The sequence below is a fragment of the Tenebrio molitor genome, chromosome 7 (assembly GCF_963966145.1).
Source record: "Tenebrio molitor chromosome 7, icTenMoli1.1, whole genome shotgun sequence".
In the NCBI taxonomy this organism is placed as follows: Eukaryota; Metazoa; Arthropoda; class Insecta; order Coleoptera; family Tenebrionidae; genus Tenebrio; species Tenebrio molitor.
This window is the reverse complement of record NC_091052.1, coordinates 4,491,043-4,503,499: the sequence shown is the minus strand read 5'-3', so window position 1 is coordinate 4,503,499 and position 12,457 is coordinate 4,491,043. Positions and strand designations below refer to the sequence as shown.

General features: G+C 35.0%; 1 protein-coding gene across 1 annotated transcript in view; it reads right to left on the bottom strand.

The window, feature by feature from the left end:
• LOC138134723 (tyrosine-protein phosphatase non-receptor type 13-like) overlaps positions 1–12,457 on the bottom strand; it is a 74,055-nt gene that overhangs the window by 56,508 nt on the left and 5,090 nt on the right. The window contains exon 4 of the mRNA XM_069053173.1: positions 10,139–10,458. Coding sequence (XP_068909274.1) covers positions 10,139–10,458 — 320 coding nt within the window. The remainder of the gene's footprint in view (positions 1–10,138; positions 10,459–12,457) is intronic.

Genomic DNA, 12,457 nt, shown 5'->3' with positions numbered 1-12,457 from the left:
TCGTAGAACAGGAAACGTCGTATTTGGTGTAGTTGTGGCATATAGATCGCTCTTAAAATGACAGAACAGATTTTTATGAATACCACGTTGACAGAAGGCTGAAAGTTTACTTGTAAACAAATACGACGCAGTCGTTTTTGATTCGATTTCTTATATTGTTCTTGCAAAACAAAATTTACATAGTTTTCGGACCGGCCTTTCCATGTACTAAGATGTACGGTTCAACGGTTTTAACTACCTGACGATAATTTTTCACTGTTGTTTTCAGAACTCGTGGTTCAAACCACGATTCTAGCTGGACAAGGGGTAATAATTCTTGGAAAAGGATACTGAATAGCTTGTTCCCTACTGCATTTGAAGGTGAGCTGCAATAATCCTTTTATCTTTATAAAAATACCGTTCCCCAAAGCTGAAGTTATTCTTCAGTAGCGTGAGACTCACAAAAAAAACATTCCGTCAATAAGGAATAATAAAGTTTGGGATTTAAGTAAATATGTATAAAGAAAGGTAGGTAATATGCTTTTAAAACTCCCTTGACTAGGTACATTTCATTTCACAAAAATTCTGCAGCAAATTATTCGGTAGTTTTTCTGAGTTGAATTATTACAATTAGCTCCCAGCGAAGTGGCCGTAACTTTGGATAATTTTATGTTGCAAAGTCTTAAGGTAAATTACGCTAAAAATTACGTTATAATTGCGAGTATTGTTGTTGGATTATATTTAAATGATTTACGGTAAAATTACGTAAAATGTATTCGTTGCGGTAAATTGTGACACAATTGAAAATCGGCGATGAAGCATTATTTTCACGTTATAAATAAAATTTTATAGGTTAAGAATCAAACGTGCGCAGTGTTATGAATATGTTGTGCTTTTAAATTCCTATTTTGTCTAACATTTTGTAGGAATTATTTTGGTCGGTACCGTATACGTATTAATGTATACGGTGTGTTTGTCGTAAGTAAAGAAAATGATTATTTTTGAGCATTTCGATAGTGATTCTGGTCCACCGTGGTTAGGTGTCTACAGGGTGATTAATGAAATGTAGAAAACGAAAAGAAAATACCTGTCACGTTTGCTGCGACTGTTGTTGGACTGTTTACCCGGCGAAATCCAGCCGTTCATGGGCAAAAAGCGACCTTTAATTTGAACGATCCAAGTGAGCACGGCGATAATAATTGAATCCACCAAAAAACAACCGTCGTGATTACACTGAACAGAAAAAGACAACGTACCTGTCAAAAGTTCTAACCCTGCATTTGCAACGTCCGACAATGAATTACGTCACACGACAACGTTTACGGCAAACATACGACATTTACGTTATAAGGTTTAGCGTGTAGACGGTGGGTTTGCGTGTGGACCGCGTTAACACACTACGCTTACCATGACCAAACTCGCAGCCTGCTTGATGATGGAACAAGGTGAAGAGGCGAGGTCGACCGGCCGGTCGTGCGCCAGCGCAATCCACTCGGGGTGCTTGGCGAGCTCATCAGGGTTGGCGACGACGATGACGCCGCCGGGATCGACGAGCGTTCGTCATGCACGCGGAAACGGAAACGTCCAGGTGGACCTCCGGGAACGGTCCCGACCGAAGGACCGGATCCCGGACGAGTTTGTTCGCAGGTGCCTCCGACACCGGCATTAAACTGATCGACTCCGGATTATCCTCTCGCAGGATAATGGTTTCGCCATAAAGACACCGACTTTATTGGCTCGTTTCTGGTTTGCCGAGGTAACGGCGTCCATATCTGTGCTTTATTATACAAGATAAGAGCGCCATCTTAAGGGTAGGTATCGCCTTAAAAAATCGGAGGCATTTCGAGGGTCATTCTTGGGAACTGATTGATCCGACTGACCGTAGGTATGCCGGATATCCGGTGCAAGATTGTTTTTCCGTATCGCTTTGGCATCTGCAGAGACAATATCGAGACGGTATACCTGGCTACGGATGAAGCATTTCATTTGTAAAAAGAAATGGGGTGAAATCGAATGGTGGGTTTCTCAGGTTAAATTGTAGATTTTTCAAATATGTACATATAGAAAAAACAGATACACAGATAGGAATCTTATCTGCATGGACACAAATACTGCATACAGCCAGTTATTGGAAAAAAATAAGATTTCATGAAACTGGAGGACGAAAGGGCGATAACATGTTGTTTATTTGTAGGATAAAAATGGTATATCTGACTTACACAATCAGCTTTACAGATTTTTTTATTTCACAATTAGAACGATAATAGTTATTTTCATATGAGCAGCGCTGTCAGATCACTTTTCAGGTGGGCGGCCAAAGTTTGAAGCACGAGGGAGTAGCCGAGTGTTGCAAAACAGGCCGAATACCTGAAAACTGACTGCGCACGAAAAAAATTATGGTCAAGAATAGCTGCGAAAAACAAAAACATGGAAAACGTTTGGCGTAGCTTTAGATTATTACTCAAACCACAACTGTACCCAATTGAACCTATGTGCCAGCGGCAGGGTCAAAGAAACGTTGACTCGTTCATATAGGAACCGTTTTCAGCCGAAACCATTTTTGATCTGTAACACGCCACTCAGGATCATGTTTTGAAGATAAAAAATAAATTATATTTTTTTACTTACAAGAATTACACTCTAAGAAACTACTATGTTGTTTTTGTTAGGTAATATGGCGCCTGGTTTAAAATAACTAGAAATGAACTAGATACTCGTATCTACCAAGGTCACAGATATGGACAGCTATAATAGGAGTCAGGAATATCGGCGAAATAAATGAAAATACACAAGAAAATTGCATTATACTGTATAAATTTTGTTTTTTGTTTTGTTTGCAATTTGATGGGGGACACTAAAAATTCAGCATGAGATAATGGACCTGGAAACGGAGGGCGCCTGTCTCCGATATGTCGCATATGGTGGTGGTCCGGTTCTCGACAACTTGCCGCAATTATTGTGTCATTCTATTTTTTGGAAGCTTTAATTCCACATTTACATTCTGCATCCGAATGATATTCATCCAGGCCGAGCGGATACATACCGAAAGCCGATTAAAAAAGAATTAATAACAAGATAATTTCGAATTCAGACTCAAGTTATTTTAAATGTAAACACCGGAAAAGCTGCTACGCCGAAACGCTAAAAGATAAATTAATTTCGTTATTAACAAAGCAAAGTTATGCTACGGCGTTAAAGAGCTTTCCATGCAATTATGCATGATTCAACTGTTTCCTCCTCCTACTCGCGAAAAATTGACGCTCGAGACACCATCTGAAATTTCTTCAGAGGGAGGGTGAATATTATGAAACTTCGTTATCAAATTTATGTGAGCTGTTTCTTAATTAACTCAATTAATTTTTTTGCGAGCAATGTTCGCGAGCAAGCAATTTATTGATTAGTTTATTGTACTTGACAGGCTTCGCTGTACTTCCTAATTGACATAATTGCTGTTCCAGGTTTCTGTAGCTTCGGTCGACCCCGTCATTTCGGGTAGTTTTTAGACAATGCGATTAAGGGGATCGATGAGATGAATTTCAGTTCGGTTTGTTTTGATGGAAACTTAAAAAATGAACATCTTCATCGCATCGTTATTGCTGACGTCGAACCGAGAGAGGGAACATAACAAAAAGTTTGTTCCATAGTTTAGTGACGACAGGAAACTATTATGCGGGCCTGTTCAGGACAACAGTTAAAATTTTAAGGATTCAGCCCTATTTTTAAGGAATATTAGAAAAAGTTAAAATGTCAAAGCATTTCGGCCTGTTTTTAAGGTATTAAAAAAAAAAACAAAACATCAAGGATTCTGCCCTGTTTTTAAGAAATATTTAAAAAAGTTAAAACTCCCCTTTGGCGCATGAAGCTGTGCTGAATTTCAAGGCATTGCGATCTTTTTGTATCAAGAAAATAACTACCTAACTCCAGAACACACAGTTGATTAAAGTGTCTCAGAACGGACTAATGCTCTGTATCCCAAAGTCGTTTCATTACCTGCTAATGAATTAGGTTCATTCCTTCTCAATTTATAGTATAGAAACGATATATTTAATAATGCGACAACCACAGAGACAGATAATAACAATAACAGGCCCATATAGTAGTCAGGGAGGTAGGTGGAGGATTTCTCTAAATTTGATAGTTTCAGGACGAAGGAAACTTTTAGTTTGGCTAGTTGTTCTGTTATTTTTAAATCAATGGGAAGCTTTCCGAAGTCACCTAGGAATCGTCGTTTCTTGGTATAAGCGGAAATTGGAAGTTTTTTCTCAATTCTGTCACTATCTACATGCTTCGCATAAATTGTAACTTTTAACAAATCGTTATTTAAGTAAACTGATTCTTTTCGAGTCAGTAATGGTACACTGAGCTTAATAACTTGTTTATTCACAAGAAATCGAACGTTTTGAGCTATTTATGACAATTCTCCAGAAACATCCTTTGAAGTTGCTAAAAGCTACAGGAATCATTGCCGTGCGATAAAAATGCTCCTTAAGGTAGTTCAGTCGTAAAATAGAATATTTCAGTTATATTTTGAAATATTCTCTTTGGGAAAGTTTAACGATTTTAAAAATTAACGACTTTTATATTATGGGCGATATAAAAGGATATCAGTCAATATTGATTACGGGACTTAACGATGTCATTAAACACTTTTGTATTTATAGCAAAAACATAATACGCGAAATACATTTGATGGTAGTCGTCACCTTTCGGACAGAGTTTATTGAAGTTTTCTGTTAAAAGCAATAGTGTGAAGCGAAGTGTTATTAAATAGAGATCCGCCATATCGAAACTTCCATAAAATGGGATTCGGCAACTCCTGTTAAGCTTTAAAATTCATATTGAACTTATAAAAAAGCGATTTTGGCTTTTTTCGTACATTTTACGTTCGAATTGTTCCGAGATGAGACTTTCACCAAAAAAGACAAATCATTGTTATTTAATTCAAGTATGAGAAGATACCTTCTCCAACGGTAGGAAGTAGTTTATCATTTCGTTCAACAGTTTAAGCCGGATGTTTTAGCTTTTGTTTCAACCTGTGCTACTGGTTTTTAATGACTTAACCAAATATTGTTTGTACTTTTACATTTCATTTTGTACAAGAATTCGGTGAGATACGAGACGTGCGTGTATCCGAATATTAAACTACACAACACACAGTGGAAATTTTATTGAGAGATAAAATAAATTTTTGAGTGGCCGAGGATGTTTTAGTGTTATTTAAAACACCACCATTACGCGGTAACTCCAGTTTCAAACGTTTCTTAGATCCGACGGCTATCAGGATTAATGGATATTTAATTGGTTTATTTTAAATGATTAATTTTTAATAACTATGTAATAGCAAGACCAATTAAGTCGCTTATCTCGATAATTAAACGCCTTGCTTGACGGAGGCGGGCATGCAGGTGGAATTTTTTTGTGGTAACAAAAAGGCGAAATAAATTCGGAAATTTCATGAATGACCGACCCGATTCAAATTGACACAACCTTCGGATAAAAGCAACGTCGTCATTTCCATGACTATTGCTTTGTCCGAACACAATTTTTTTATGATAATGCTACAAGTTTCGGGATATTATATTCAGAATAATTGCTTACGACGCAAACAAGTTTGTACGTTATGTTGAAGTCAAATTCTTGTGATATATGAGTCAATAAAGTGACATGCATGATTTATGGCATCTACCAAACAAAATTATTATTCGATATGTAGCGAAAATAATTTGCATTTTTATGTTGAATATGTTTTATTGAACTATCACAAAGCTCTTTCAATTTGTCGGTCGATTTAGATATTTGATATTGATTTCAAAAAGTTTGTGGGCTTTTAACGACAGTTTTTAAATGTGAATGATGAAAGTATGAGTGACTAAAACACGATCTATACTTGCTGAACAATTTTAACTTTTAATTTTTTCTCTGGTGAGTTTTTCTTAGTTTTTTAACTACTCCGTGTCTCGAAAGTCAAGCTTCAAAAAATTTTTGGCTCTAGTGTAGAATTTTTTCGCTTCCTTAAAGTTTTTTACAAGTAAGATATGTAGAGAAGATAACAAAAATTTTCGTGGTTCAATTAGAGGTGTATTTTTGACATTTTTCATCCAGGAAGGAGAGATAGTCTTTTCTAGTGTAATAAAGAATGTATTGACGCAATATGAATCTTGTAAATCTTATAATAGTTATGGTTCCATACAAGGAACAAAATTGCTAAATTTAATCTTTTTTTTTTTGCAAATATATTCGTAATTACAGAATTAGGTTACAAAAATACATATTTCCAGAAATCGATATTTTATTTCAATTACAATTTCTTTGACCAGTTCCAACTAATCTAATGTTAAAACTATTTATAACGTTGATTAAGGAGAAATTTAAAGATAATAATTATGAATAGGTCCTCATATATGGTGTCTTTCCGTAGATTAAGAAATAATTTGACTGATATGAATGTGTAATTTTGATAAGAAAATTTCTGAATGAGCCATTTTTAATCGTCACTAAATTGTTCTTTATCTGGTGAGGTCACTTAAATAACTAAAAACTATATTTGAAAAAATATACTTTTTAGGCACGGTAATTTTACGTATTCACAAGCGGACGAAAAGTAACTCTTTTTCGGACGTCATCTGTTGGTCTGTTTAGTAAGTTATCAACGAAACCGACAAAACCGATAATTGTTACCAAAAATTATGTAAACAATTGTATTGCAAATAGAAAATTTTTAGTTTTGTTGTGTTAATAAATAGTATTAATAAATTTATCTATTTGAAAAAGATACCTACATCATGCAAAATAAATTTGTAATTTTTCCAATGATGTCTTTTTTGTGTAGTTCATGCGGTCGCCTAAAAAATTTAATATGCACCTCTGTCAAAAAGTGCCTTTTGTCCTCGCCTGTTTTCAAGCCTCGGCTGCGCCTCGGCCAGAAAACCCAAACTAGTACGAAAAAGATGCACTTTTTGGCCTTGATACACAAATAACTATTTATTTATAATATAAACACATTAGAACCTTTGCAGCATCTATGGGATTCTGTGATTTTTCTTTGAATATCCAATACGTTTTTAACCTCATAATATTATGTATTTGTTCCTTTTGTACATTTATATTTATCAATAATTCATAGATATAATAATTATTATGTATTAAGTTTTTGCAGGAAAAAGTAACCCGAGCGAAATGTTTGAAAATTATGTTAAATTATGATTTAATAATCTACGAAAATTTGTTAATTATTTAAAGCTTTGTGGTGCTCGGAATTTTATCTTCAGTACTTTATTTATATAAGAATTATGTAATGCTGCAGTAAAATACAACAAAAACCTAAATATAAAAGGGCAGATTAAATATTTATAAAGATAAATTCAGCTCAAGCAGACTTGAGAGTATTAAGCAAAGTAAATAAAAAAAAAGAGAAATTAGAGTTGACAGTTCCTTGAATGAAAATGAATTTAAATGAGAGACCATTTTTCTTGGAAAGTACAATTTTTTTGCGATTTAAAATTCTTATATCGTTAAAATGATAAAATGTCCTTGCTTGTTGACATTTCTACCACAATAAGGAGCAAAGCATTTACCGGTAGTAAGCAGAAGTCTACATAATGAAATAAATCCATTTTTAAGACGATCAAAAAGCTTGAGAAACTTTCAAGAGCATGGATTTTATGTGATATTACAACTCCAAATCATCATAAGACTTTTATTGTATGATAAAGCGTCTCATTTCCTAAATAACAGAAGCTCTCTTCTCCAAAAGTGAACGTTAATGTTTCTGACAGTAACTTTTCATAACTTCCTATTTAAATATAAAACAAAACAAACGTAGCCGGAGCTTTTATAAGCTCGTGCAACCACATATCGCTACCTTTTATTATTAACTTGTGCATTCCGCGATAATGGACCTCATCAAAAATTAACATCTTCAATTATGCCGCGTCCATTACCTGTCGTATAAAACGTGTTGCCGATAATGCCCCAATTCGCAACAATATCGCTGTCAAAGAGCAAATATTGATTTCGGCAGGTTGCGCACTGGCTTATCTTTATTGCAGAATTATCATTCATAGTTTTTGGTCGAGTAAAGGAGGCAGAGAGGTGCGGAAAGCGGCCCCGAACGTCGGAAAAAAGGACGAAGATACGGCCGCGCCGCAAATTACGTAATTCTTGAAAAAAGTATGTTCCTGATACGGTGCGACAAGGGAAGATTTAGGGTGGCATACCGTAATGAGTTGAATTTGCATAAATTTATATTCCCCACACGGCGGATTGAAATCTGATTGTCTAAAGGAGATTAGCTAATATTGACTGTGATGTGAACCCGCTCCTAATATAAATCACAAGGGTTTGTCCGTTTGCATCTTTATTGACTCAAGAGGGAATATCGCGGAGGTGGCCCTCTCTCCAGATCCGAATTCGACCAAATCTATCTATTTAATCGCGGCCAGACGCCTTAGGTGTTCCAAGTTTTCCTCGACCAGGACCACCGTCCAAATTCATTGCAAACATTCCCGCGTAATTAAGTAAATCAGTAATTAATTATTTCGGCCATTCGGTTTTTTTTTGCTTGGACCCAGCTGGGGAAACATTTTAACACCTCGTTTGGTTTAGTAATAAAGTCATGGTGAGGTGATTTATCGTTATGTTTTTATTTCACGAGACGGGTTATGTGTTTACTCTAATGAAACTAAGATTGCAAATATAAAATAAATGCTAAGATGTCGCACAGTTTTATTATCAGGTTTCATATCCCTCATTCCAGGAGAGGAATAAACTGAAACTAATTTTTGAAACGACTATCTTGCGGTGCGGGATATCAGGAAAGTTTTGTATTAGTTCAAGTGAACTGTCATGGAGTGCCTCACTCGAATAATATATTCAACTTTTCAAGAACACTCCTGTTTATTACATTTTTATTTACCCTCCTGGCGCGATATAAAAAGTGAAAAATTCCCCACGCCCTCCATGCCGTCAATTCATCTAATTCAATTTCTAAACGGACAGACCTCTTAATTTTTATTCGGTGCGAAGTATTCGGTTTGAATATTTCATCATCGAGCTCTCCGACTAAAACCCAATCCTTTCTCGAAGTTGGCTAAAAGTATGGGTCGAATAATAATTAAGCTCTACATTTTCACAGTAAAGCTACTTAGTGCGTGTTTCATGGATTTTAGGGCTGAAATGCGAAATGGGGTTAGTTCAATCGATCAGACGGAGTTCCGACTTCGCCCAAAATAAACACTGCGGACTGAAAAAGGCACAAGGACGAATTCCCAATTTCAGCCGGCGTTGAATAATTGGAAAAACTCCGCCGATGATAACATTTAAACAACGTCTCTCTCAGGTATAATTAAATCAGGATTAAAATTTAATTTCTTGTGTATTTGCGACCCCGACCCTTGTCATTTCCTGTTTCGAAAAAGAGCCGCGCCATGTGAATTCTTACGTCTTTTTATTAATTTCACATTTCAAACTCGCTATTGTTTGCTTCTGGGGGAATTTTCAATTTAAAGGGAATAAATCTGGAGAGATATTATATACGAAAACAAGGCCTTGTTAATCCGCCAACGATTTGTTATGCGACCCAATCTAAAGAACCAACTTTGATCGAATTTGCTACAGTTCCTTTGAAACTTTCCATCAAAGCTCATTAGAGTTTATTAAAGTATCTCGTACTTCATTACCATATCCTCAGATTCGTCTTTTAATATACTGCGACCCTAATAAATATGATAATTACGTAGAAATATATGAAATTAATTTTAGAGACGCTTCTTGCTAGATCTCTGATGCAATCGCAAACAAAGCAGTGTACCTAATATCTAATTGGCATTAATCTACGCAGCAAATGTGAGACGAAATTAAAACGGAAACTTTGCACGGAACGAATTTCTGATTAAAATGTGCCGGATGTTGTCGTGTTTAGAAAACTCCGAAAAAGTGTGAAAGGCAGAGAGAAACTTTTTTGAAAATTGCTTCCACTTATTTCTGGATTTGTGCGGTCGCGTAACAATCGTCCTACGAGACGTGGAGTATTGTATTGTTGTTTGAATCTGGTTTTCCGCAATAAAAGGTTAACGATTCCAAATACAAAGCAGCAAATCAAACATCAATTTGCGAACCGAAATTTAATAATCCCGATCAATCGGGAGCCAATTTCCCTTACCTTTTGTCCCGTTTCCCTTTCTTTTATGTTGATATTTCTTCTCCAAAGCGGTTGGCGACGTTGATGCATCACTGTAATGTCTCCGAACTTTTCTGCGTTTTTTCCTTTCCAATTTTTCGATAATTGGTTGGCTGTTTTCACGGTTTTTATTATCACTAATGGATGCTACTGGGTACGACACTATGTAATTACAGTTATCGTCATGTTTTTCTTCCACTCCGTTATTTAATGTTTTTTCGAAAGGGAATATATCACTTCGAGAATAAAACAAACCGCCCGAAACGATTCCATTTTTCTTCAACTTTCCGTTCTCTTGCAATCTGGAAGAGATTCAGATTGAGATTTAGATGCGTTGTCAAGTTCCATCAACGGTTCATTCTTGCACGGTTGATGCTTTAATGGCGTCAAGTTTATAAAGCAAATTAATTTCAACGTCTTAAAGCACGTATCAAACTTCAAAGACGAACCTTGGATTAAAATTTTATTAAAATATTCTCACTTTATGATACGGTATCAAAGCGTTTTAAAGTTCGGCTTTTTGGGGGAATTTTATTAATACCTGTCATGAGCGGGTCCAACATTTGAATATTTCCAATTGCAATTTTACAAGATTCGAACGATAAAAGACTAATTTGTGATAACATTTAATCAACTTTTTGATTAAAGTAGGTACTCATAATTACTGATCGCCCAAGGACTAAATGTTAGAAGTGATTCAAAAGAAAATCACTTGTGCTGAAACAACGTGATTAAAAAGTAATTCAGCTCTTTGATTGCACGAACTCTCAGATTACTGAAACAAACTGAAAAGAAGGAAAAGATGCTCAAATATAAACAGCGATGTGTACCGAATCTGAGTTTATTTAATTTTGTCTTGGGTTATTTTTTTATTCTTCGAATCTGAAAGCAAATGATTCTACATCAAATAAGTATTAAAATACATTAATCAAGTTTATTATGTGATCAAGGTTTATTGATTATTATTATTGACAGTAATACTAACAATCAAGGCAATTGCTTGCACACAATTTTTAATACATAGTTTCACACTCTAACAACAGAAACCAGATATTGTGATAATTTTGTTTGTAAAAACAAAACAGTGTTTTCGGTAAACAGAGTTAATTAAAAAAATCAGTGTGTCCAGACTGGCCAACGTTGGATACAACATTTATCACAGCCGAGGCTTAATGTATTAATTGTAGTGATAAATTTTCCCCAAAAAATCGAGTGTTTTAATTAATTTGGAACGCTTCTGTGTGAACTTTGCGAAATTATTTGTGTCTGTTAATGAAAATGGAATTGTTATTCCAGCGGAAAACGTTGAATACAGCTGTGATCTTTTTTTAAACATATCTTCAACATAATTCGGTGGGTGGAAAATGTAAAGCTACTAATGTAAATAATTCTACTGAAATTAATTAGAATGGCTGTTTTGCTATAAAACATAGCAGGTAAAATTGGTTTAAATTTTGGAAAATTAACATTCACTGAAAGCTTTACTTCTGTCAAGGGATTCATTATATTATGTAATTAAATTTGTGTGTAGGGTTTTCTGGGTGTCCCAAGTTTAAAGATAAGTTGTAATAAAGATAAGAAAATAAAAAATTATTATTTGATTAGGTAAATTCTTGAAACGAAGATAAATTTACCCCATTTTAAAATTATATTATATAAATTTTATGTTGTAAGGTAGTTCTTTGCTCAAGGTTAATTCAATATTTAATTCTCTTTCTATAAACTGGCCCTTAATTGTTGTAATCATATACTATAATTATGTAGAAATTTTACAACTTATTGTTATTGTTATTTCTTGACGTTCGTTAGATTTGTAATAGCCATTTTATTATAAAGCACGGTTGCACACATTTTTACGTGAAACGTCAATAAACAACTTCCTAACCTTACTTTCGTGCATTCATGTTTTCTTGCTGTTGCTTATGAAGCCTGTCCAAATAATAGGAGTTATTTTGATACTACTAAAACTTGGGACAGCCAGTGAAGTTTTGATCTGAAACATTTTTTGTACCTGGATTTAGTAAAGGTTTGCAGTGTTTTGCTGTAAACGAATTGTTGAGCAAAAAGCAACAATTTGGTGATGGTAGAAAATCTGCTTTTGGCGATGGAAAGGAGTCACAGCATAAATTTCTCGTTTACACCAAATTTTGATTAACAGCAACATTAGTTAAATGTTGTGCTTCGTCCAACGTAAGTGGAAAGTTGGTGTAAGGGCTTTATTGCCCTCCAGACTCGTAATCGCCCCAAGTTGGCAGCGCAGAGCAATCAAACATTATCAAAACAAACCCGCACAGCAAACAA